This window comes from Pleurodeles waltl, chromosome 8 (genome assembly GCF_031143425.1).
Source record: "Pleurodeles waltl isolate 20211129_DDA chromosome 8, aPleWal1.hap1.20221129, whole genome shotgun sequence".
NCBI lineage: Eukaryota > Metazoa > Chordata > Amphibia > Caudata > Salamandridae > Pleurodeles > Pleurodeles waltl.
In genome coordinates, this window is record NC_090447.1 from 524,079,080 (window position 1) to 524,106,456 (window position 27,377).

Sequence of the window (27,377 nt, forward strand, 5' to 3'; positions counted from 1 at the left end):
CAAGGAGAGGCCGAATAACAAGGTTTCCATCTCCCAATACCCCAATCCAGCTTTCACCCCAGCATACTTCAGGAAAACATTTAAAATTGAAAATCAGGTGAATGTTGTGCATTGCCTACTATGATTCGACAGAGAGCAGTAAAAAAGAGTTCAGCAGTGCAAAAAGGACTTTACAATTCTTGCAAAAGACAGAACGGGATAAGTTCAGTTGAGTCATTTTGGTTTTCAAATATCAAATCAGGCCTGGACCTACAAGGGTTTTAACTGCCATGGTTTAGGGGAAATTATAAGTTGTGAAAAGACAGAACAAATGGAACCCCCTGTACCTTCCAAGAGATGGGCGTCTGAATATTAAATAGAGACACTCCTGTCGAGACCTGGGAAAGAATCTGGGGGCAAGGCGGTCTGAAATAGACTGTTCATGTATATTCCGGATTATCGTTTTGTATTGTATTGAGATAGTCCGTTATACTCGCCTTAAAAAACATACATTGCTTCGCCATTACACCCTGACACTGTGTAAGTGAGCATAAAGCAATGTTGTTGGGTAACTAACCATCAATTCACACTATGATAATATTTGGTGTTTTTGGTGTGTGGGGGCAAGGCGTACAAGCATAATGGCTTTGTAATGTTGCCAGGGCATATCAAGGACATTGGTGTTTTCTCTTTCTCTTGCTGGAAACACATTAAGGTCCAACTGAACGATCATTTGGCACCTATGTTGAACTGAGAGGCTCAGAAAAACCACTTCTGCACACAAAGTTCTACCAATTATCATTCTATATTTTTTGTAAATTTCTTAATTGACATTTCAAGTAACCAAAACAATGGGCATCATGTGGAATTGATTTTTTTTCAATACAGTATCTCAGGGGCCGTATACATGCCATTCCATTATAATTCCCAGTATCATGACAAGATATCTCCCCTCGCATTGCATAATCTCACCACATCAGGTGGGCTTTAGCCCCAGCCCACACTTCAGGCGCATGTTGCAGCGCTGTAGTAGCGCTGTAGTCCATCAATGGAAATACTGAAGGGAGGAAAGAGCGACACAGAACAGCACCACAGTTAGCAACAACAGTAACAAGTGCAACCAATGACATGCCCATTATATTCCCGCCTCACACCCGAACCCTCCCTAGCTTCCAATCAACCTTTAGGTCACAGATAGAAGATTATTCTCAGTATTCATCTCGGGTATTATCCTGCCCTCTGCGTTATAGGTTGCTCCATGGGTTACCATCACCCCCACCTTATTCAATCATCCCGCCGTGCTGTGCAATTATCCAGCCATCTCAGACTGGTCGCCTCACGGAGGCTCCAGCAGCACCTGCGTCATGGCGCTCCAGGAGAGCACGCCATCAGTCACCCTCTTGTCCCGACGGGATCTCCACATCTGCGTCTCCTTTGCGCTGACCCATTCTAGCATGTCTTTTCTCCAGTCCCTCTGAGCAGGGTGGGGTCCTGCACTCAGCCAGCCAATCAGAATCCGTCATTTAGCTGCTATGAGCCTCAGCACCACAAAGCACCTACTCAGTTTTTAATTCTGGTCATCAGGGAACAGGTCCAGTATGCACTGTTTAATCGTGTGCAATACCTCCCAGCCCATTATGTGTTTGATGTGGTGTAATATCGCCTTCCAGTAGGATGCGATAACTGGGCAGTGCCACACCACATGTAGGAAATCTGCCACAGGAGCACCTCTCCTGGCACAGCATGGGGACCTACTGGGGTATATACAGGGAGTGCAGAATTATTAGGCAAGTTGTATTTTTGAGGATTAATTTTATTATTGAACAACAACCATGTTCTCAATGAACCCAAAAAACTCATTAATATCAAAGCTGAATATTTTTGGAAGTAGTTTTTAGTTTGTTTTTAGTTTTAGCTATGTTAGGGGGATATCTGTGTGTGCAGGTGACTATTACTGTGCATTATTATTAGGCAACTTAACAAAAAACAAATATATACCCATTTCAATTATTTATTATTACCAGTGAAACCAATATAACAACTCAACATTCACAAATATACATTTCTGACATTCAAAAACAAAACAAAAACAAATCAGTGACCAATATAGCCACCTTTCTTTGCAAGGACACTCAAAAGCCTGCCATCCATGGATTCTGTCAGTGTTTTGATCTGTTCACCATCAACATTGCGTGCAGCAGCAACCACAGCCTCCCAGACACTGTTCAGAGAGGTTTACTGTTTTCCCTCCTTGTAAATCTCACATTTGATGATGGACCACAGGTTCTCAATGGGGTTCAGATCAGGTGAACAAGGAGGCCATGTCATTAGATTTCCTTCTTTTATACCCTTTCTTGCCAGCCACGCTGTGGAGTACTTGGACGCGTGTGATGGAGCATTGTCCTGCATGAAAATCATGTTTTTCTTGAAGGATGCAGACTTCTTCCTGTACCACTGCTTGAAGAAGGTGTCTTCCAGGAATTGGCAGTAGGACTGGGAGTTGAGCTTGACTCCATCCTCAACCCGAAAAGGCCCCACAAGCTCATCTTTGATGATACCAGCCCAAACCAGTACTCCACCTCCACCTTGCTGGCGCCTGAGTCGGACTGGAGCTCTCTGCCCTTTACCAATCCAGCCACGGGCCCATCCATCTGGCCCATCAAGACTCACTCTCATTTCATCAGTCCATAAAACCTTAGAAAAATCAGTCTTGAGATATTTCTTGGCCCAGTCTTGACGTTTCAGCTTGTGTGTCTTGTTCAGTGGTGGTCGTCTTTCAGCCTTTCTTACCTTGGCCATGTCTCTGAGTATTGCACACCTTGTGCTTTTGGGCACTCCAGTGATGTTGCAGCTCTGAAATATGGCCAAACTGGTGGCAAGTGGCATCGTGGCAGCTGCACGCTTGACTTTTCTCAGTTCATGGGCAGTTATTTTGCGCCTTGGTTTTTCCACACGCTTCTTGCGACCCTGTTGACTATTTTGAATGAAACGCTTGATTGTTCGATGATCACGCTTCAGAAGCTTTGCAATTTTAAGAGTGCTGCATCCCTCTGCAAGATATCTCACTATTTTTGACTTTTCTGAGCCTGTCAAGTCCTTCTTTTGACCCATTTTGCCAAAGGAAAGGAAGTTGCCTAATAATTATGCACACCTGATATAGGGTGTTGATGTCATTAGACCACACCCCTTCTCATTACAGAGATGCACATCACCTAATATGCTTAATTGGTAGTAGGCTTTCGAGCCTATACAGCTTGGAGTAAGACAACATGCATAAAGAGGATGATGTGGTCAAAATACTCATTTGCCTAATAATTCTGCACTCCCTGTAGTGTGTAGTCTCTTAGAGGAGAGATCTGCCATGTGCACTATGTTTTATAGAGTCAGCTTGAACCTTGCACTAATCAACACCTTGCACACTCCTACATGGAATTTAAGTCAGTCATTGTGCCTGAGAGGCTTGTCGCATATAGGCTGACAAGTGTCCTCTACGGTGGAAAGGAGGGTCACCAGCGTCTGCACGGGCTCAGGGACCTCTGGAAATGACGGTCATAGCTAGCGTGCCTTTAGACACGATTTTTGGCATATTGGAAAAAATGTCCCCTACCCAAGGCAAATTTTTCAATCGCATCCTGCAGCGGGATGAAGCAGTCCCCCGGGTACAGATCCGACAGCATTATACAGCCCCCCGCTTGCCATCTGTCAACTGTCATTGTCAGAGCTATTTGTTCAAAGGGGCGTACTATCCATAAGTCCAGGCGCAGGGCATACAGCGCATGCAGCAGTACTCACAGCACTGCTGTCTACCAGAGATGAACCAGTGCTGGAAGGAAGTAGGTATGTCTCTTCCCCTCATTAGCAGGGTACCGAGTTGATAGTCATCATGCATGCCCTCCAACAGCGTTCTCTCCCAGTTGGCCTCCTCGTCTAGCCAGTGTATCGCATGCTGAAGGTGTGCCACTAGATAATAGAGTTTAAAATCCGGGGACCTCCATCCTTGCCTTGTCCAATTTCCACTTACGGGTATTAAGAGCTATTCTGCATTGCTTGACGGCCCACAGGAGCTCTACCAGCAAACTGTCCAGGTAATGGAACTTCCCCAATGGGAGCTCATACATGGTTCCCTGTAGAACATACAAACATTTAGGTAGAACCACCATTTTTATAAGTGCTATTATCCCCCATCAGAGACAGTTTCAATGTGTTCCAGAATGCAATTGAAGGGCGCAGATTGCAAATCACGCATCCCAAGTTCAGCTCGCTACTCCCCCTGGGTAATATATATCCAAAGGTATTTGACACTGCCTTTCTTCCTTGGCAATCCCTATTCCAGCAGTTGGTCTATCAGCAGTCCCTTTAACTGTCCTAGTGGGAAGAGGGCTGACTTAGCTCTGTTTACTTTGAGTCCCGATAATTCCCAGAACTTGCGCAGGACATTTAGAAGAACTGGACCTGATATGTCAGGCTGGCGTAAGTAGATCATGGCATCATCTGCATACAGTGATACTACATGTAGAGTACGGCCAACCTGCATGCCCCATTCATGTAGTGTCTGCCGGAGACAACAAGCCAGAGGCTCCGTTGCAAGTTTGAGAATTAAGGGGGACAGTAGGGACTCCTGTTGTGTGACCCTTTGTAATAGGTTCTCTGCTGAAACGTATCACCCAGTTCTCACTCTCGCCTTCGGGCCACTATACAGTAGTTTAACCCAACGGATACAATTTAGACCCAACCCCATCCTGTCCAGGACCTGCCATTTATAGTCCCACCGTAATGAGTCAAAGGCTTGCTCTTTGTCTAAAATTGCATATTGGTCATCATCCAGTTCAGCTGCATGCAGAACATGTATCAAGCAGCGCAGGTTATGCAGCATATTCCGTTGTGGAATAAATCCAGATTGATCTGTGTGGATGAGGGTGGGAGATGAGGGAGCAGTCTCACTGCCAATACATGACTAAGGAGTTTCTTATCGAGATTCAACATGAAGAGCGACCAAAAGAAGCCTGCTTCCAGGGGGTCTTTCCCAGGCTTCAGTATTAAGACAATATTAGTCTCCCTTATGGAGTCCAGGAGCAACCTTCTCTCCAGGTTTCCAGCATATACCGGTAGTTAATTATTTACCAGGGTCCCAGAGAGAGCTTATAAAATTCTGGCGGGAGCCCATCCCTTCCGGTTTTTTTTGCGGTTTTCAAGGTATTCACCGTTCCTATCAATTCCTGCCTGGACAGTGGGGCCCCCAACAGGTCGTGTTCCTCTAAGAAAAGTTGTGGAAGAGGCAGCTGCACCAGCTACGTTGGGAGCAGGTGAATCTCCGCCCCACACTCTGGCACGGTGTATACCTTGCGCCGAGGTGTCATGAAGACATCATTGATCGCTTGTTGGGTACGTACAATGCGCCCCTGCTGATCACTGATCATTAGAACTGGCTGAATCAAAGTTTCAGACTAATCAGTTGTCCTAAGAGGAGACCCGTCTTATCGCTCTCTATGTACCTTCGCCTCCATCCAATGTGTTGAATATGCTGTTCTAAATGGTCCCATAGTTTACAGACCTTGTTACGTTGTCTCTCCCAGTCTCGCAGTACTGCCGGATTAATGGACAGTGCTCCCAACAGCGCCTCCAGTTGAGCCTTCTGTCATGTTAAATCATCATCCAACGTGCGGCGTATACCAACAGTAATCACCATACACACCCCACAGAGCACCACTTTCATGGCATCCCATTCCATTGTCCTTTTGCCCGCACTGTCCCAAACATGTTCAAAATAATGTGTCAGGGCCTCAAATAGCATGTCCCGAAAGATGAGATCGGTCAGGGCATCGGCACAGAGTCTCCACAGCAGCACCCTCGGCGTTTGCCGCTCCATAAAGTATGTAAGTAGCAGGGAGTGATCAGACATGTAGTGGGCCAGGTAGTGCACATCCAGCACTCTATGAGTGGCTTCTGACTGGATAAAAAAGTAGTCAAGTATGCTATGTGTGTTGGTTGTCTGGATGTAGAATGAATATGCATGCGTGTGCGGATGGCACATTCGCCATATATCGATAAGCCCTATGCTCCTCTGAGTCTGCACCAGTGCTCATTGCTGATGTAATGCGGGGTTTATTGTCTTGTCGGTGGGGCCTATCCATCTGTCCATTTAAGACACAGTTGAAGTCACCTGCCATGATTAATTCTACTGCTACGGAGACCTGTGCTGCCGCCAGTACCGCACCAAAGACAGCACCATCATCAATGTTGGGTGCATAGATATTAACAAGACAGTTTGTCGACATCTAACACTTCTGCATTTACTTATTTTGGGGTTGTCGTGTTCCTCAGTGGGTGTACTTGCAAACGTATGTATACATAAGTCGTGTGCAAGTAGGGTATTCAACCACCTCTTAAAGGCTGCTCCCACCCTGGAAACACATGTAACTTTACTGTCAAGGGCAGAAATTTGAGTATTTAGGTTCAGACAGGGGAGGGAACATCCCCACATTCAATAGAAGTATTCGGGAACAGGTTCACCATGAAGACATTTTTTTTTCCTTCCGTAGAAACAACACGAAAAAGCTACTTGTGCTAATGCACATTTGCATCTGATTTAGAGAGGCAACATTTTCCAACTGGTGGAATATCTGCATGCCTAAATGTAAGGCATTTGATGAAGGAAATCTCTGACTGGTGTATATTTCCTTCAGTACCCCGGGATCCTTTATGAATTCTGAGAAAGTGAAACATTTCCTTCTAATGGAGGGGAACACTTTCAAGAACAGATTCAAATCTAACTCCAAACTCATGGTTTCATGAATAGACATGTATTTCCATGTCTTGTTTTCAAAAATCAAGAGATTTTTTCATGCTCTGCACTCAGCCTGCTTAACTAAATTTCTAAGTGAATAAGTGCAAATTGGCTAAGACGTTAAAAAAGGCACAGAATCTTTGTATAGTATTCTTTCAAAAATGTTGATCAAAATGATTGGGACAGTGAGCAACCAAATAGACACCAGTGATAAAAAAATATAGGGACAAAATCTATTCAGCACTCCTGATTCATAATACTCCCAGAACTTTATTTTTGAAATCCAAAAAACAGGCTTGAGCATTTTACCGAATCACGGGAAAAAATGTGGACAATGAAACTGAGTCAAAACAATCATTCAGAAAAGTAAGATGCGCACAGTTGGATGAGCGTGTTTTAAGTTATATGAAAAGTATTTCTTGAGAATGTGTATTTACCTAAGCAAGACAGTCCAGTGTTATACCAGATACACTATTAGATAGAGATACGAAAACTTAACGCTGCACTTCCTCTTCCTCTGGTTTCTGTAGCTGTCCAAGGATCAGTGGCAGAAACCCTCAGCCCCTCAGATGCTCCATGAATGCATTTACTAGTATCTATCTTTAGAGGAAGAAGTCTAGGTTATTTATTTGACCCATGTTCCCAATGATAATTACAACCTCATTACGTGGGTCTGATTAAATTCCCATTGGTAGTTATTGGACTGCCAGGTCTGACCCACAACATAGCTAAACAGGGAGCATTAGGTAGACTAGTATTCTGATAGGAGCCATAAGTCATCTGGCTGGGACCGGTGTATATCTCTGTTTCCTGGAAATTGCACCTGGATCAACTTGTGTCTACTTCTGTGTTTTTAGACTTGACTGCTTGACTTTAACACTAACCACCTCTCATCATTGCCACTTGTTCTTTTTTAGGACACTAATACCTCTCTCTGTCCTTTGTAAACCACATGTGGATTAACCCAGCCTGGGTTTGCTGCTCAAGTAGGTTGTTACTGGATTTCCTGGTCCAAAGTAACGAGCCGATATCCTTGTGTTTGACTACATAACTCCAGTTTTGCTAATGCGTAATTGTGTATCTATCTTAGGTATGGGTCGGTAACTAGACACACGCAAGCACTGTAACTCTCATCTCATACTGTATTCTCAATTCTAGGTCTGACGTGGGTTCCAGAACAATCCCTGCAGCTCAGCATGACATTACTGAAGTTAGCATTACTGTGGTGCACACCTTACTACACATTGGACGGTGCTGAAGGAGCTATCTTTAACTTTCGTTTGGTTAAAGATGTTTGGGATCTATGCTTTCATCAGTTTACAATGACACATCTTCCTGCACCCACACCTCCGCCTCCTCAAGTAAACCAGATATTCTGCATGAAACCTTTTTGTAAAATACAAGACTTTACTTGCCTATGAATTGCTTATGTTATGGACAACTTGTCGATGTTGCTACAATACTGATGGCTTTTATTATGCCAAAACGCCGGAAACTTTGGACATTGAGTATGCCTCTCACACAGAGGCATACCAGAGACACCGGGGAGCAGTCCACTAAGAATATTAAAAGAGACATGCACAGCTAAAGCTACGTTGTAGAATCCACCTGTGACAAAGTGTTTTCACTACTTGAATTTATACTAGATGTAGTCTCAGATCTCTGGAGCATCTTGGACAAGGTGCGGGATTAGACCGCACAATCACCTCAAAGCAAGCTCACATAATAGGGTGATTGGGAAACGTGGGCAATCTATTCTATTTGACTGGAATGACACTTTAGTCTCCATGGAACCATTTCAGAAATGTCTCTGGGAGTGGACCAAGAAGCTGGTCATTGATTCTGAATAATGGAAACCACTCCTAACAGTTACTGATAATAACAACTAAAGTTGTGCATCAGACCCTTTTAACGAAAAGGAGTATCATTAAAAGCGATTGAAATTAAATTTACTTTGGAAGTGCAGAAAAGAGAGAGTTGTACCAGCATCTTTTCAACTTTGAAACTGTCAAAAACTGATTAATTCAGGTCCTTAAGCGTACATTCCTCGTAACCAGTCACTAAATTAAGAAATATCTCAAGAAGCTCTACTCATACTAAAATACGCAAATGGACTAGGTTTTGGGTCAATAGAAGCTCTCGGTTTCCAAGGACAATTGTGTAAAAAAGTGGAAGTTCCCTAAAAACCCGAAAGGTGATTTCTTAATAACTTAAATGGAAGTCGTCTTTTTAGTGAGAAAGATAACTTTATTTAGAGAAATACTGACCAATTATTTTGAGGTTTGTTATTGAGGTTGTCACCGTTAATTAGCACTGGCTCGTGTCACTAAGGGCCATATGTACGAACACATTTTCCCATAGACACAGAATGGGTAAATTCCTTTAGTAAATCTGGCCCTTAATCCGCTGCGCTCCCTAATTTACATACTGCTGTGAGCTGTGAATCTACTGTTATGTGTTGCCTGGTGGCTAGAAATTACCGGATGTTTTATTACCTGCATAATTCTTTCAGGACCCAATAAAGCATCCCAAGGGTTGTATGATGAAACTACGCATGCGGCAACCACGCATGCCTGAACAACGTGGTCGGAACTCCAACCACGTTGTTTCCACGCATGCCTTTACAATTATTTTTTGTTGTAAAGGCATGCATGGTTGTCGCATGCCACCCCCCCCACCCTAAAAACTGAAGTACCCCGACCTCCCTTAAAAACCCTTAAACCCTTAAAAACGACCCCAATGCCCCCCACCCAGAGTCCTAAAACCAACCCCCACCTCCAAAAATAAACCAAAAATTACCTCAACCTCAAACCCCACCCCTAAAACCTGACCCCCACGTGACAAAAATACCCTGATCCCCCATCCCGCCCCTAAAACTACCCGACCCCCCACCCTGCCCCTAAAAACTAAAAATACCTTGATCCCCCACCCCACCCCTAAAACTACCATGATCCCCCACCCCCCTAAAACCCAAACTACCCCCACCCGCCCCTAAAACTAAACTACCCCGACACCCCATTCCTAAAAACTAAAAATACCCGAGCACCCACCCTCGCCCCCAAAACTACAGCGACCCCCCACCCCACCCCTAAACCTGCCCTCTGCCCTGAATAGAAAATTACCTCAACCCCCTAAATAGAAAATTACCCCGACCCCCGCCCCTAAAAACAAAATAAACCGAACCCCCACCCCACTCCTTAAAAAAAAATAGCCTTACCAGCCCAACCCCCTTACCGTCCGCCCCACCCCTAAAAACTACCCCAACCCTGCCCCAGCCCCACTTACCTGACTGCGGCCTCTCCAGATGGATCTTCCTTTTTCTCTGCCTTAACCACCCATGTGCATTCTTCGGCACATGCGTGGATAAGGCAGAGAAAAAGGCCTGCGTTGTTCAGACAAGCGTCGTTCCGCTTGCATGAACAACACAGGCGTGGTTCCGGACGCGTTGTTCCGGATCTTTCCCATACTATTCAGATACAAACAAGTCTTAAGTGGAGAAGTAGAGAACACTCAGTCCAGGGCTGCAAGCAATGCACCGTGAACCACTGTAATGAAACACCCACCACATTCACTCGTGTGTAGTGAAGCACCGTGAAGGCTTACTGCACCGCCTATCAACAAGCACTATATGTACCGTTCAGGTACAAGAAATACAGCCCGTAGCCTTCTGTTAACAGTTGGGGTTCTTGCTTCTTTGTAATGTCCGTTTTCTTTTTGTCTCAGTAATTATATCTCCTGGTTTCAATTTTCCAAAATGTTGCACGATACCCACATGATTACTTCCTGTACTGCTCATGCTAGCTGTTCCTATAATGCCCAGAGTATACTCACATTACCAGTTTCCGCAGTGACAGCAAGACAACAGTGTCAGATTTCACAACATCCTTGTATACTCTTATTAACAACTTCAATGCTATTCTTGTAATGGCCACATTATTTGTGAGGGATGTTGCAGGAGCGATTCATAAAAGCATCAACATAATACTTTCTCCTACGGCCTGAGGGTGTAGGGGCCATTGGGGGGCGATCATTACATCAGCCTTCCTATTTAGGTTGGACAGTGTAATGTTTTTTTCCTGCCATCACCCCAAGAAAAACCTGGCAGTGAGGGACAGGGAAAATGATACTCGCAGGGTCATTAGTTTTTTGTTTTTCATAAGCAAACTCCTACTTTGGGAGCTTGTTTTTATTTTAAAACAAAAAAGCTTCTGAAAAGTTTCACAGCCGGCCGTTATAGCTGAAAGGACCTTCCGACAAATTCTCCCTACATTAACCTGAACCACCATGACGGTAGTTCCTGTCATTTAGAGAGCTGTCCGTGGGGCCAGGGGACATCTCTAAATATGGCAGATCGGATGTTCACTACTTTGACGGAGTAACTTACCCCAGCGTCCTGATGACCATTAGCCCGTCCACCAAACTGTGTCTGACCCTTTGTTTCCAATCCTCTAGTTTGAAACTGTCCCTTGAGTACACCGGCTGATTCAAAGACTAACAGTGAGTGTTAGATTTAAGCTTTGCATGACATAAAGCAGGCTTTGCAAGTCAAAGATGTTGGCTATATCTGTATTGTAATTGTTTGCAATACCCTCACTACCTTTGTGATTAGAGTTATACCATGAATATTTTAAGATAAAAAAGTGTGGGGAGAAAACAGAACCTCACTAAAACCATCTCAACAAATATTTATTCTGCTTGGTCATGAAGGAATCTCTTGTTTTTTCTTAGGTCTGGCCAAAAGGCAGTTTTAGATATCCCATAAGCCTCAAGTAACCAAAGTATTTAAACATTTATAAATAGAAAATGCATATATAAATCCATACATAGCAGAGCTTTTGGTCAGCCCCCATTATCCATTGCATCCATAGTCTGTTCAGCTGTCACTCACATTTTAGTTCAGGCCACCTCGGCATACACAGAACTCCCAACTTTAAAATAAACTTCATCTTGAGAGAAAGGGTGCGGCCTTGGAGGGGGTGGGCTTGATGGCTAGAACTGCTTGAGGCACGTTCCTGCCCCCCACTGACTTCTCTTGTCGAAAAAACCTAAAAAGCTTGCTGATGCTTCCATCAATGTTTTGAGGTGCTTCACACCCATTAATGGACATCAGCGGCTTAGAGCCTCCGGAGACAGGTTGGAAACCTTCCCGATGTAGGGGTTTCCAGTTCACCTTGCCTGCCACCATGTCTCTTCACCAGGTGACCATGTGAAGGGAGCCAATACTGTGTGACAGGTGGTGGCATCATGTGAGTTGGCAGGTCTGCCTATAACATGCAGCAGTGGGTCAGACCAATTCGGGAAATTGTCTCTCCTGAACTATATGTAATGACATTGTGCCAGATTACATGTGCATGTCTGCATAAAGAGCAATGCAGTTCAGCACCAATACTGGTGGGCCAATAGTTTACTTTGTCAATGCTTTTTTTCTTTCTATTCTTTATACTTTATTTTTTTTAATAACTCTTCTGTGTTTACACTATGCCTTCAGCTTACAATAATTTTAAAGTCTATATACCTTTTCTTTCCACCAATAAAAATCATATGTTCATCTTTTGTGCATTAATTCTAAACAGGGTTTCTAAACCTGCTCTAACTACACCTGTCTTCTACGAACAGTCCATACTGTTTACTTCTTTTTATTTGTGTGGCAAATGCTTGCAATAAAAAAAAAATACAAACAAATTACTACAACACCAGCTTGCAAATCGAGACCCATTGGCTTTAACAATGCTTGTTCAATTTCATTTTTTTCTCTCCATAATTTACCATTTATGGAAAAAACACTCATTCCCTCTGAAAAAATCACAAATCAAGGCTGCAAGAAGTACTTTTGTTTAGTGGTGACAACCACAGATATATGAATTACATGTTGTCCCTCCTGATGTACTAGGAAAGCATGGAATATAGACATCTGTATCATCAGCTGAAGCGGCTTTAATTAACATAAAGGTGTGAGCGTAGGTGGGGGGGAGAGATGGGGGATTACATTACATGAACCACAGGCAGTTAAAATCAAAGTGGCTGATGGAGGCACCTAAACTCTGGGCAGCACTGATTAAATAAGTTGTTACTTTTTGATCAGATATATGCAAAAAGAACAGATGACGCAAGGAATGTGGATCAAATCAAACAGTCACCCCAGTCACAGATCTAGGTTTAACCCATTATTTTATTTTAACTCGCCATGCTATTCCAGTTTGGATCCAGCCATATGCAAATCAGTGTTGACCCTGCTCCCCATGGGACAGTTCAGCCCGAATTGCCACACCAAGTCTTCCCTGGGCCAGAAACAAGCATCCTGGGACCAGTTTTGGGGTACCACCCCTCATCAGCCAGGCTAGCTTGAATCTGGTGGCATAGCGAGCATAGGACCCACATCTGGGCATACCCTTCCCACTTAGGGCAACAAATACAAAAAGAACAGATGATGGATGGAATGCAGAACAAGTCAAACATTCAATCCGTGTCACAGAGCTGGGTTTAATCCATCAATTTTTTGCTTGCCATGCCATTCCAGTGTGGACACAGCCATATGCAAATCAGTCTTGACCTTTCTCCCCATGGGAGCAGCCCAGCTTGAATTGCCAGGCCAGATCCTCCGTAGACCAGAAACAAGCATCCCAGGACCGGTTTCGGGGTAGTACCTCTCATCAGCCAGGCTTGCTTGATTCTGGTGGCAACAAACAATTCAACAACGATTCAACAAATAATAGATTGGAGTGGAGATACACGCATACATACACACATTGACAGTGGCACAGTGAAACACACTCTCCACCACTGGAACATAGAGATATAATTTGTCTTCAGACAAGGAGACAAATAAACCTCATTAGGACAATGAAACACATTTACTGACACGGCAACATGGGTGACACCGACGATAGGACACAGAATCAATGCCTTTGATCACGCAACTGCTAGACATCATCATTGAGCAAGAGTGACACCAGCACTACTCTGAGAAAGGGCACTTTGACTAACTCAGGGACAGTAAGACACTGGCAATGGACAGTGAGACTGTCACCATCAAAAGCATCTCTCAAACTAGTCTCCAGCCTCCATGAAGTTGAGTAACACATGGTGCCCACCTTTAGACAGCCTATAACATTACAAACCCTCAATCATACAGATGTGAGCTATACGCACATCAGCTAACACCTCAAAGAACAACAGGATCACATTGCAGCACAGAAGACTCAGGGAGGGACCGGCAATAGAACATATGGCAAGATGAAGACACGAGCAGCATGGGACAGAAAACCAAAAACACAGGAACACGCTGACACCGAACTCACAGAACAGAATGTGCAAGCATTCACAGCCCTACGCAATTCTCAGTGGAAGAAAGCTCACATCATCACGAGCAGTGGCGTAACAAAGGCCCCCGCAGCTGGTGTGGTGCAGTGGGGTGGGGGGCGGGGTCCCCAGCACAGTACACTGCACTGGCGGCAAGCCCCATGACTGGACTGGGTCCAGAGGTGAGGAGGCCCCCTCAAGGTACTTTGAAGGGGGGTGGGGGGGGCTGGCTAAGGTTTTGTTACGCCACTGACCGCGCGGTCATATCCAGGACAAAAATGCAACATAAAAAGCAAAATAACACAACACTACCTAGAGCAAATTACAGAAAACCAGTACTGAAACTTTGGACCTGTAAGAGATTGCATGCAAAGACGACTTTGGGCATGCCCCCTGTATAATTAGCGATGTTTGTTATGTATTAGTTTTAATTTTACTTAATTTGTCACGGCATTTATATAGCATGGACCTCACTTCATGGGAACGGTGTATATCACATAGAAGAGATTACACACAGGAGGAGATAACAGCACAGAGGTTTAGATTGTATCTGTAGAGTGATAAGTCCAGAACTAAAAAGAGAATAAAACAAGAACAGCAACAGTGGCAATGGAAGGGTGCAACAATTATCTTGGTTCAGGTGGTTATAAACTGGGAAGTTTTAAAATTGTTATGTGTGGTTAGGTAGTTTGAATTGCATCTGAGTTTTTCAGGTCGGCCCTTTCAAGTTGTGGAAGCATGACAGGAGAAAGCCTGGAAGAGAGTTTTTGATTTTTTTTTTTCTGGGGATTTCAAGAAGTAGTGCTGATTTGTCTCCATTGTTTCTCTGATCTGCTGTGACGCTGACTATCTTAGGTAGGAGGACAGGCCAAGTAAGTCACATTGTGAGCGAGGCAGGTATTTTGAAGTCAGTTCTGGCTTGGTTGGCACCTAGTGTTTGTCTCTTTGATTGGGTGCATCTGATTTTTTGCTACCTTAACCATACATGCAACGCAGTATAAAATGGCTCTGATGGGTTCCGCAGAGGTTTTGGGGAGGCCAGCTAGCATGGCTTGTCACCGTCAAGTTGCGTTAGAAAGAGAGATTATTTTGAAATCTGCTGGGATAATAGGTTTGAGCTTCCTCAGGAGGTAGAGATGAAAATAGGTGGTTCTGACCAGCTCAGATATGCAGCTGGTATGGGTATTTTCAAGGCGATGATCAGCCCAAGAGATTTAGCTGAAAGTTCCAATGGATGGATTAGAATGCCTTTGTAGAGGCATAAACTAACTGAGCTCTGAAGGAAAATAATGTGTTTTCTGGTAGAAAAGGAGACTGGGATCTCTGCTTCCAGGAAATGGTGAAGTAGGAAACAGAAGGCAGGTTTCATACTGCAGCTTGGGAGTCAAAGGATGACATTTAGTCTTGCTATCCCTAAACCAACCTCTGGTTGTGACTGAGTTGTTTCACAGCTGTATTCGCCCCATTCCGCAACTCTGATTGTCATTGAGAGGTAAAACAAGTGCAATTACCAACACTGGTGTAGTGATACAATGTCGGTACTACAGACTGTCCCAGGAGACCCTGGATGAACCTGCAACCTTACCTTCATGAATCGGACCGCCACCAAACCTGAAATGTATTATACTATACGTGGTGGCATTCCTCATTAAATCCTCAAAACAGTGCATGCATCCCTCATGCTTCATGTGTAAGAACTGCACAATCAGCTGCAGCGGCTCCTCTGCTAAGGCGTAGGAGCGTCGCCCCACTGCTTTGTGCAGTGCAGAAAAAAGAAAAAGAGTATGATAATAACGCAATGTTATTATCGTTTTATTTTTCCTCGGGAGCCAAGTTAAGGTAAGGCAGGGCTGGAGGAGGAGTGGAGTGCACCATAAGTGCACATGACCGTTTGGTCGGCCCAACACCGCCGGCCAAACGGTCATGCGCACGTAGCATTTCTCTAACCGGCTGTATTGCACAGTCGGGAGGAGAAAATGCACAGGCTCCTACTCCCTATCTGAGCGCAAACCAAGCCGCCCAGACTAATCACAATGCTGCTGTCATGCTGGTGACAGCAGCGTTGTGATTGGCTTAGGGGAGTCTGGGAGTCTGTCTGCTTCCATGCTGCCAGAAGTCAGGGAAGAGAAGAGGATGAAGGAGAGACAGAACCGTCTCTCCCGACGGAAAAGGTAACCGTTGGGTAGCAGCCGCCACAGAAAATCAGCTTATCGGAATTCAATAGCCCATGTTATTGCACAGGAATTCAATATTATGACCACCTCTGCAAACATTAGCAATGTGGTGTGTAGAGACTAAAACAACAAATTACAAACATCAAAAGCATGTAAATGCATTTATTCTTCAGTCTAATGTCCCCAGCCATTTAACATCAACACACACTTGCTTTTATGCTAAAAATAATTTTTGCATCTTTCATAGCACTTCATTCACGCCATGTGACATTTGGTTAAAATACTTCCACACAGATTTGCATGTTCATAGTCAAAGCTAATTTGGTTAATAGTACATTTTGCATTTCTGGAAATCTGTGTATAATAGCAGGATCATTTTGTGAAACATTCCAGAGCAGAACAGAAAAAGGTTTGTCACTTACTGAGAAAAATATTCTGGAATTTAAACCTCAGCTGTGTAGTAAGTATTTGGATTTATGATGGAACAACATGCATATTTCACGCATGCCTTTACAACAGGGTCTCAACAACTACTGTGTCGTTACACGCATACCTTCAACACGCATGCAATTTCGTTGCAAAAGTATGTTTGGTAAAGCAACATGCGTGGTAAATCCTCCCCCGCCCAGTCCCCTTACACCTGATACTATACTACACCCAGCCCAAGCTCTGAAAACTGCCCCTTCCACCCCCTGCCCTGAGTCCTAAAACCCCCGCTCTGAGCCCTAAAACCTACTCTGCATTGTCCCAAAAACTACCCCAACCCCCACCCTGAAACCTACCCCACCCTGCCCTAAAAACAAAAAACCACAACCCCCGCCCTATACCCTAAAACCTACCCTGCGCTGTCCTAAAACTACCCCAACTCCAGCCCTAAAAACTACACCACCCTGTCCTAAATGCTACCCCACCGTGTCCTAAAAACTACCCTGACCCCCCCACCTGCGACCTGAACCCTAAAACCTACCCTGTCCTGTCCTAAAAACTACCTCAACTCCCGCCCTTGCCCTAAACCCAACCCTGTCCTAAAAACTACCCCACCCTGTCCTTAAAACGACCCTGTCGTAAAACTACCCCAACCCCCGCCCTAAGCCCTACCCTGTCTGAAAAACGACCCCACCCTGTCCTAAAAACTACATTAACCCCTGTCCTCAACCCTAAAACCTACCCCACCCTGTCCTAAAAACTACTACGACCCCCCACCTTAAAACCTATCCTGTCCTAAAAACTACTCCACCCTGTCCTAAAAACTACCCTGACCTTCGCCTCCTCCCTGAACCATAAAACCTATCCCACCCAGTATTAAAAACTACCTGTGCCCCCGCCCGCCCTAAAGCCTCTCCTTTCCCAAAAACTACCCACCCTGTCCTAAAACCTACCCTGACCCCTGCCCCACCCTAAACCCTACCCTGTCCTAAAAACTACCCCACCCTGTCCTAAAAACTACCCCGCCCCACCCAAAACCCTAAAACCTACCTTGCACTGTCCTAAAAACTACCCCCACACCCCCACCCTAAACCCTAAAATCTACCCTGTCCTAAAAACTACCCACGCTGTCCTAAAAACTACCTTGACCCCCGCCCTGAACCGTAAAATCTACCCTGTCCTGTCCTAAAAACTATCCAAGCCCCTCTGCCCCGCCTTAAACCTACCCTGTCCCAAAAACGACCCATGCTGTCCTAAACACTACCCGACCCCACCCTAAACCCTAAAACCTACCCTGTCCTGTCCTAAAAAAACTACCCTGACCCCATCCCTAAATCCTAAAACCTACCCCACCTTGTCCTCAAAAATCCCCACCCTGCCCTAAAAACTACTGATTCCCCGTCCTAAACCCTAAAATCTACCCTGCCCTGTCCTAAAAACTACCCTGATCTCCCACCCCTGCCCTAAACCCTAAAACCTATACCACCCTGCCCTAAAACTACCCCGACCCCCGCACCTTAAACCTACCCTGCTCTGTCCTAAAAACTACCCTCACCCCCACCCTAAACACTAAAAGCTATCCTGCCCTGTTCTATGACCTAGCCAGCCCTAAAAACTAGCCCGATCCCATGCCCTAAACCCTAAAACCTACACTATCCTAAAAACTACCCCCACCCTGTCCTAAAAACTAACCCAACTTCCCACCCTAAACCCTAAAACCTTCCCTATCCTAAAAACGAACCCACCCTGTGCTAAAAACTACCCCTACCCTAAACCCTGCCCAGTCCTAACAACTACCCTGCCCCCACTCTAAACCCTTAAACCTACCCCACCCAGTCCTAAAAACTACCCGACAACCCACCCTAAACCCTAAATCCTACCCTGTCCTAAAAACTACCCCACCCCCACCCCGCCCTAAACCCTAAAACCTACCTGCCCTAAAAACTACCCAGATCCCCACTCTAAAATCTACCCACCCTGTCCGAAAAACTACCAACCCTGTCCTAAAAATTATCCCGATCCCTCCGTCCCTGAACCCTAAAACCTACCCCACCTGTCCTAAAAAACTACCCAACCCCACGCCCCTGATCTGTACCCTAACCTTAACACGCACTGTCCTGAAAATTACCCAAACTCCCCCCTCCCCCAAAGTCCGGCCCCACTTGCCTCTCTCGCCTCTGCTCTCTGCTCCTTCCTGTTCCGCCCAGACACCACCTAGACCGCTTTCCCATCCATTACCACGCATATACATAGTAAACACATGGGTGGTTAATGCATGCGTGGTAAACGCATATGCGTGGTAATGGCAGCGTGGTCAATGCATAGCGTTGCACTGACCACTTTGTAAGTGATGTTTCCCGTAGTATTTACAACCTGGAAGACACAAGTGTACCTCTGTTGGTTAACACGACTGCTAGTGCAACCTGTGTGCAGCCTGAAAACCATAGGTTTGGCTACACAACAGATCGATTCTGCAATTGATCAAAAACAGCATTATTGAACTTTGCAAGATGACTCTTGTCATTTACAACAGTATCTAACCACAAGATTTGTAGAAAACACTAGAGGAAAACAAGGGAGATATCATCAATTGGTTCTAAGTTATGCCTGTGAGAAATCTCCTTAGCTATATTATAGTTCATGTAAATGTGTGTTGCACCTAGTGTGTATTCAAGTTATGTTGGGAATACAAGAGTAGCAGCTCTAATGAACAAGTATTATCAAAGAGAATAGATCTCATCTATGCAAGAGCTACTGACTATGCCAGTGTATCTTAGCCATGTTGTACACAAGCTTGACTGTAGTTCAGCATGGAGAAAGGATTGTGCCATAGAGGAGAATGGCGTGGAATGGCATAGAGGGGATTAGAGTGGAGTGTTGTGGAGTGTTGTCGATTGGAGTACAGTGGAGTGGTGTAGAGTGGAGTGATGTAGAGTGGCATAGAGTGGAGGGCGTAGAATGGAGGGATGTAGAGTGGGTGTGCACAGAGTGGAGTAGAGGGGCATAGAGTTCATGGCATAGAGTGGAGTAGAGTATTGTAGAAGGGAGATAAGTGTTGTAGTGTGGAGGGGCATAGAGTGGAGGGTTTTAGAGTGGTCTAGTGTGGAGTGAAGTAAAGTGTTAGAGTGGAGTGTTGTAGAGGGGAGTATAGTGACCTACAGTGAAATGGCATAGAGTGGCGTAGTGTGTCCTATAGTGGATTAGAGTGCAGTGGCATCATCTGGAGTAGAGTGAAGCAGAGTTGTTGAGTGGAGTGGCACAGAGTGGAGTATTGCAGAGTGGTATAGAGTGGACTAGCAGAGTAGAGTAGGGTGTCCTAGAGTGATGTGTTGTTAAGTGTCATGTCATAGAGTGGAGGGACATAGTGTTGTGGAGTACAGTGTTGTATAGTGAAGTGTCAAAGTGGCACGATCTATAGTAGAATGGCATAGAGTAGAGTGGTGCAGAATGGATTTAAGTGACGTGATGTAGAGTCGAGTAGAGGAGAGTGGCACAGAGTGGAGTAGAGATGAGTGTTGTAGAGTGGAGCAGTGTTGGGGTGTAGTGGAGTGTTGTAGAGTGGAGCAGAATGGGGTATAGTGGAGAAGAGCATAGTAGAGTGGAGTTTTGTAGAGTGAAGTGGCAGAGCAGAGTAGCACAGAGTGAAGTAGAGTGGTTTGGGGTGGAGTAGGGTGGAGTGACGTAGAGTGGAGTGGCTTACGGTGGCATAGAAAGGTGTAAAGTGGAGTGGTGTAGAGTGGAGTGTCATTGAGTGGAGTAGTGTAGCATGGAGTAGAGTATCAATGTGTGTTGTGAAGTATAGTGCTGTAGGGTGGCTTGGCGTGGAGTGGAGGAGAGTGTCATATAGTGGAGTTGAGTAGTGTGGAGTATGTATGGTGAGGTAGTGTACTGTCATTACAGACAATGCATATTCAACTGAAATGACCATTACATTTGCACAGACATACAGTTTTACTGATAAATGATACAGTACACAAACGATAATGTGTGAAAATGGCATCACCAAGAGTATAGATTTGTTCTGATCATATTAAAATATTTGTTACTGTCACATTTCAAGATTACAATAAATGTGCTTCATTTGTGCTATATTTAGAAATATTTGCACAGTTCACGTACAGACATTTACATTTTGTGGTGTGGTAGAAAACATATCATTGTACATCCTTTCATCTAGTACAGGTACTCAGCAGTATTGTCACATAACTCCTCTCATTTTGAAGTCAGAAAAAAAAAAGTAAACACCAAGCTACCTTGGAAGACAGAGCCTGACATTTGACTGCTGTCTTGGAATGCACAGCAAATGTGACATGACAAGAACAACATTTAAAGGCCTGTATGTAGAAAGTGAACACTGGAGGAAGAATACAAGGAGCGATGGGGAACAGGCTATGCTCCAGAGGAGGGACTCAAGTTGGAAAGCTTAAAACAATAAAGCCAACAAACAGAAAGCAAGCGAATGTAAGATTCAAACTACAAAGCCAATGCTAAGCAATGGGCAGAATGCATTCCCAGAGAAGCTTTCAGAATGTCCCAAAGAGGTCTTTGCAAAGCAGACAGCTGCGCTATCTGGTAGGCTTCGACCTAAAAATTTGAGGGGTCTTGTTGCATCCACCCATGCACTAAGCTACTACTTCACTTAAAGGTAGGGTGCTGCTACCGTCTGAATTGTGCCCCGCTTATTCCCCTGTATCTGCTGGGTTCGCTGCCCAAAGCACTTGCTGCTGTTGGTGAGGAGGCTGCTCACTCCGCAGGATGGGAGAAGGGGGCAGTCTTCAAAGCAAGTGAAAGAGATCTAGAGTGCATCGATTGGCAGTTGGAAGGCACCTCGGAGCTGCAGTGGCCTTGTTCATTCACAAGGAAGGGTGGGGGTAATATTTAAACCCAAATTCTGGGAGTTGGGGCGCTGCTTTAAAGCTTTGCAGATGTGCTGGGAGGATGAGGGCTTATATGTTCTGTAAATGGGAGATTTATTCATACCATGGCAGATTCCCACAAATGACGCTGGGGATCTCTTGATGTCGCAAAGGACAAAACTGGATGTAAATCAACAAAGACACTAGGTGTTCACTTAACTAGGCCTAGAGTTTCCGCCTCACAGTAGGCTGCCAGAAATTCAGACAGCAAATTAGTTACTGAGGTTCCTTTAGTTGTGGGAGAGATGCATATGGAAAGAAGTCCTATGCAGAACAGTTGGGAAGACTGGGTATAAACAATTCGCAGGTTCACAGTGTCAAATTAGTTGTCAGATAGGAACTTTCATATCAAAGTCTAGAATCGGAATATTTCGCTTGGGAACCTTATTAAAGATCTTGTGTTAGGGGAAATACTGACCTCAGGCACATTTGCTGAGGTATGGTACATTTCTGATGGACACTTTTAGAACATCCTGAAACTTTCTCAGATTTTTGTTTCAGTTTTATATAGTGCAAACACGGCCCGGGCCATTGGAGCACTTTATATGAGATATGAGCGCCAGACAACATTAAGCAAGGTCAGATTCATTTTTTTAGGCACAGGGAGATTAAGTGATTGCCCAGAGTCACAGGATGTTGAGCTGACTCAGACTTGGCTTCCCAGCTCCGAAGTCGACAGATCTGGCCGTGTGACCACATCACCCACCAGTGTTTTAGCTAAGACACTTGAATGCCTCTGTTGCTGCCCACTTATTGTGATGCCATTCCTAATAGCACGTTCTGTATTTTCACCAGAAAGGAGCATCACTTCTATAGTACTCGATGTAAGTTTGTGAGCGGGAGGTCACATTTGTAAACTTCCAGAATCTTCACTTTTGCCTCGTGCTGTCCAGTGCAAACAGTGTACGGGCGCCGGTGTACTTTCGGTAAAATATCTAATCCCTCCTAGCTACGTGTAATTGGAACTGTGCCTTTGATTGCAGACTATACAATGACTTCTACCTGATCTGGCCTGCATTATTCATACTCACGGCTCATCCCAGAACAATGTCCTCGCATAATTCAGCTAGAATTATCAGTCGGTGAAGCAAGCGTGCTGTCTGGTTTATTTAAATGCCTCTTCGATGGAACCACCCCTCCGCAGGTTCGACCTGCAAGCATTAAAGCATCATCACACCTTTCTCTGCAGGGTACTTACTGCCTTTAGTTTATTTTGAAACATTAAAAAAGTAATGATTGTTTCATAGATTAAGCAATCAAGTTTACAGACGCAGGCTGGTGACGTCAACAGGCAGCAAAACATAGTCGCCTTAGAAGGAAATTGTGGTAGATGGTCCCCTTGTCAGTTCCACGATGAACGCTTGTGTATTCCTTGAATTCACGTGTAATAAAATAACAAATAATACAAATGATAAATATAAATGGTAAGAGGCAGCCACAACCATCTTTGTTTAATAATAAAACAATAAAACTTTCAATTTCTAGCGGTCGATGCTGTCTCCCATTATTGGATCTGTAGGGCTGCCTATCATGTTTTACTACACACGTCCCCATGTGCATGTGCAGTTTCACCAACATACTGCTAGCGACCCAGTCCTTACTCTCCTCCCCTAAATGTATTACCCAATTTAAATATTAACTGCAATTAAAATAAATATATTGCCTGCTCCAACCAATAAAGATTAACAAACGCTAAAATGTATGAATCTCGAAAAACAGTTGTCTCATTAAAATGCACTATCCTGCCATAGCAGGCCGCCAACGAGTGTAGCCTGCAATCAGGTTAACTATCAATACAACAGAGGCAACTATTCAAACCTTTCTCAAGTTACATTGAAAATTAGTTGACATACAATGAGATTGCCTGAAATTCTGTCTCCTCCAATATGAAAATTACAACAAACTATGTTTATTTGATAATTTTGTAACGAACCGCTGTCCATTAATCTGATTGAATGATGTAAATTCACTATGATAAGCTAACCATTGCCTCACTATAGATAATTAAATCAATTTTACCCATCCATAAGTAATATGTCAGTGTTAACATGTATTCACACAATATAGCCCTTGATCTGGAACACTGTGAATTCACAATTAAGTGAGCTAATTCTCCTGTGGAGAGTAAGTAGTGCTTTAAAATGAGTCCCTAATCCAGATAAACTAAAAATTATAACTAGTAAATGATGACATGATAACTACCTTCTCGGGAACTTTGGCCGATCAATGGAGTGGTTACGGGTTACCAAACAATCCTCGGGAGGTATATCACACCCCACAACAGCAGAGGTATGACCACCTGGCACCTGGGAAACCAGCAGACATTGGAACTTTCCTCTAATCCACGAGTGAAACCAGCACACTCCATGATACCAAAAAGGTGGAAGATACTGAACACCCCAAGGAAATAAAATGCAATACCGAATCCCATTCCACGAGGTGCAGCTGGCTTTCCAAGGGTTAAGAGATCAAATAAATGATTGACATCGCATCTGCTTTTTTCCATCCACATTTGCGTTGCAGCATCCTTATATTAAATTGAAACAACGTATACTGCACCAAGTAACATATTCGCCAAGTTAACAAGGGAGCTGCTCATTGAAACGAACCTGAGTTAATTATGGCTTCCTAAATAGGACCTATTACACTATGCTGCATTGTTCCAATATATACTTAATTTTCTGTTTTTTTTCCAACCCAAAACGGCATGGGTGGGTGCGGGTGTGGCTGTATGATGGTTGCAAGCATGTGGTTTCGCTGACCTCCAGATCCTCGTAGGAAATCCTTCATCTAACCTGCTAACTGGAAGCCCACCCCCTAAGATTATAGCAAGACATGGATAGACCGGACTAGATACTTGCGAAATATAAGGAACAAAATAGAGCTGTGATACTGGTGGTGATCGGTTATGTGGATTTGAAAGAGCAGGCCCTTAAATTAGAAACAAGTTGTGATTATGGGGGAGAAGCGATTGCGGTCTCATATGAGTCCAAAAACTTTGGCCGGCAGTAATCATCATCAGATAGGGACTAGCAAAAAGAGGAGTCAACCTGTCAGTGGGTTCATGGGTGAGACTGAATTGAACATAAGCAGATGGAGTTTTTGATCGCACAAGTTCACTCAGCAAGGGCCTTCCTGGAGCCTAGTAGGCCAGCTTTGGGATAACTGTGTTTGATGAGTGGTGCTTGGAATTGTCTGGAGGGAGGTGTCAATGGGACTGAGGTGTGTGCTTGTCCCCTTGATGTGGTGTAGGGATGCTTCTCTGGCGTGAAGAATGGGTATTTCATTAGAGTGTTAAGTAGGATGTTGCTAATCTTTTTTTCGATGTGATTAGGGTGTCACACCATCCTGTGAATGCAGATTATTATATATATGTGTTGTAGTTACGCACTTCCCTTTTGAACCGGACCCTGCTATTGATATTTTGGGATGCCAAACCTATTTAGAATCCTAATTGTGTCTGGAATGAGTCTGTATCTGAATTATTATCGTTTTGTCTAATAAACAGAGGGAAAAATAAATGGCTGGTGGAGCTTCATCACGTCACACCACTAGCAGGGTGTTTTCCATAAGTGACTCTCACTTGCTTGCAGCTCCAAATCACCTTAAATTACAACTGTTAGTACCCAAAACTCAGTGCTTAGTTTGTAAAGCAATATTGGTGCTTAAAGCTCTGTTCAGAAACCCCCAGCTAGTGCTATTAAATGTCAGAGCACAGAATGCGTAGTCTTGAATCCACCTCACGACTATCTAAACCAAAACAAGACACACCCTGCCCCTATATCTCCCTCGGGCAGTTTCCTGTTTTCTCCCTTTGTCATGTTTTTCCTGTCTTTCTCTTTTTCCTTTTTTCCCTTTTGTGTGTTTTTCCCTCTCTTGCTCTTGGTCAATGTCTGATGAGCAAAAATAAGTGCTGGTCCCCAAAAATGAGTGCCAGTGGCCCTCGCCAGCAACCACCGGCTCAAATTAAGCACTGCCTAAACTAAATGATTCTGATAAAGTTTGGAATAATAAAAGACTGAGTGTAGCATCAAGGATTCACATCTTATAGGTTGAACTCAGATCTCAGTGATTTGTGCTGGCCCTTCTGAGCTACCTTATATGTGTTCTTCTCTTTGAAGCATTGTACTACACACCGTCAAAGCACACCCAGCCTCAGTGCTTAATGTGTAACCACAAACATAACAAGCATTTGCAACACAAGGGGTCTCACATTTGCTAGAGTTAGAGCTATTGGCGCTGTAAACGTCTAACCGCATTTTCTTGCCACACAAATTAAAAGAAAAAAAACGCAGCGCAATCACGCTATGTAAAATACAGTGTAATCGCACTGAAATTGAAAACAGAAAAACCAAGCACGATCGCGCTATGTAAACCCCAGAGCGATTGTGCTGAGTGGAAAATAAAAAGATAAAGTAGTCCGGAAACCATGCTGAAAACATCGAGCCTCATAGGTTTTCAGTAGTTTACCGGAGCTGTGTAGGTGGGCTAAACACTGGAACAGGCATGACGTATGCATGCTTTCACAAATGAAAGCAAGTGGATTTTAAAAGGCAAGCCCACGAACCAATGAAAGTGACTGACATGACATGGATGTGCTTAGAAGCCCAAAGAGAGATTACAGTAGGGGACGGAGCGCTTTGCCCTCGCCCCTAAAAATAGAAGCAGCAGTCCAAAGTTTTCCTTAGGACAAATGCCATGGTTACCTCAAGCCTATTTTTTTCACTCCCCCCTCCACTTCCAGCCTCTTTAACTCACTCTTGCAGTTCCTTTCTTTTCCTGATTTCTTCCTGTCGCTGTTTTCATATTTTTCGGTTACTCCTTTTTTCTTCCTTTTCTGCCTTTCTCTCGCTTGCTGGGGTCAGAGTCTGAAAATTAAAAATTAACAATACCTACTTGTCTCCAAAAATGAGCAGTTGTGCCCACCGCAAATTAAGCACTGTTTACACATGTGTCAAAGAAAGGTGGATGAAGGTCAACGAGCTTTAAAAGAACTAAAGTTGTGCACCCTAATAATAGATTAAGGGCCTGATTACAACTTTGGAGGAGGTGTTAATCCGTCCCAAAAGTGACGGTAAAGTGACGGATATACCACCAGCCGTATTACGAGTCCATTATATCCTATGGAACTCGTAATACGGCTGGTGGTATATCCGTCACATTTGGGACGGATTTACACCTCCTCCAAAGTTGTAATCAGGCCCTAAGTCTTCCAAGAAATCGCCCCTTCCTTCTCATGCGCACCAGTCATGCAATCCAGACTGCCCAACCCTGTGACACACTCACAGTCGCCTGATGTGTTTTTTAAAACGAGACACTAAAGACTGAAATAACATCCCCGAGTGAGAGGAAACTCCAGAAGTACCCGTTTAGCAACATATTCCTCTGCATCACCACCTCAGCCTCCATGCAGCCTAGAAGGCAAAAGCGTGTCTTATTGGTGGTTTAATCAAACTAAACTCGTGTACCCAGTCAGATCCTCGATCCCCCAGCAAACTTTCAACGGGGAAGCTTGTAATTCAATACTGTTTTGCTGCACCTACGTTTAGACAGGAAAATATAAAGCAGCATTAAGGGTAAATAAATTGGGACAGGAGAAGAGAATGGCAAAGTGTCACTCAAGGAAGTACATTGGCCCGGGAGGGTTAGAGAAAGGGGCATGAATCAAAGCCCCAACCGCTGCTGGAAACATAAAGTTCCACTTTCAACTGAAATAATATTGGCGCAAATAACATCAATATTCTTCTATGTAAGATTTCAACACTGAACCACCGCCGAAGGCAAGAAGTATTTGTGCAA

At 44.3% G+C, this 27,377-nt stretch overlaps 1 protein-coding gene across 5 annotated transcripts in view; it reads right to left on the bottom strand.

Moving 5' to 3' along the window:
• Positions 1-27,377, bottom strand: part of REPS2 (RALBP1 associated Eps domain containing 2) — a 636,764-nt gene that overhangs the window by 525,364 nt on the left and 84,023 nt on the right. The window contains exon 1 of one of the 5 annotated variants that reach the window (XM_069204535.1): positions 26,337-26,399. The exons of the other annotated variants lie outside the window; for them this stretch is intronic. Coding sequence (XP_069060636.1) covers positions 26,337-26,384 — 48 coding nt within the window. The 5' untranslated portion in view covers positions 26,385-26,399. Of the gene's footprint in view, positions 1-26,336; positions 26,400-27,377 lie in introns of those variants that run through there. 5 annotated transcript variants of the gene reach the window in all.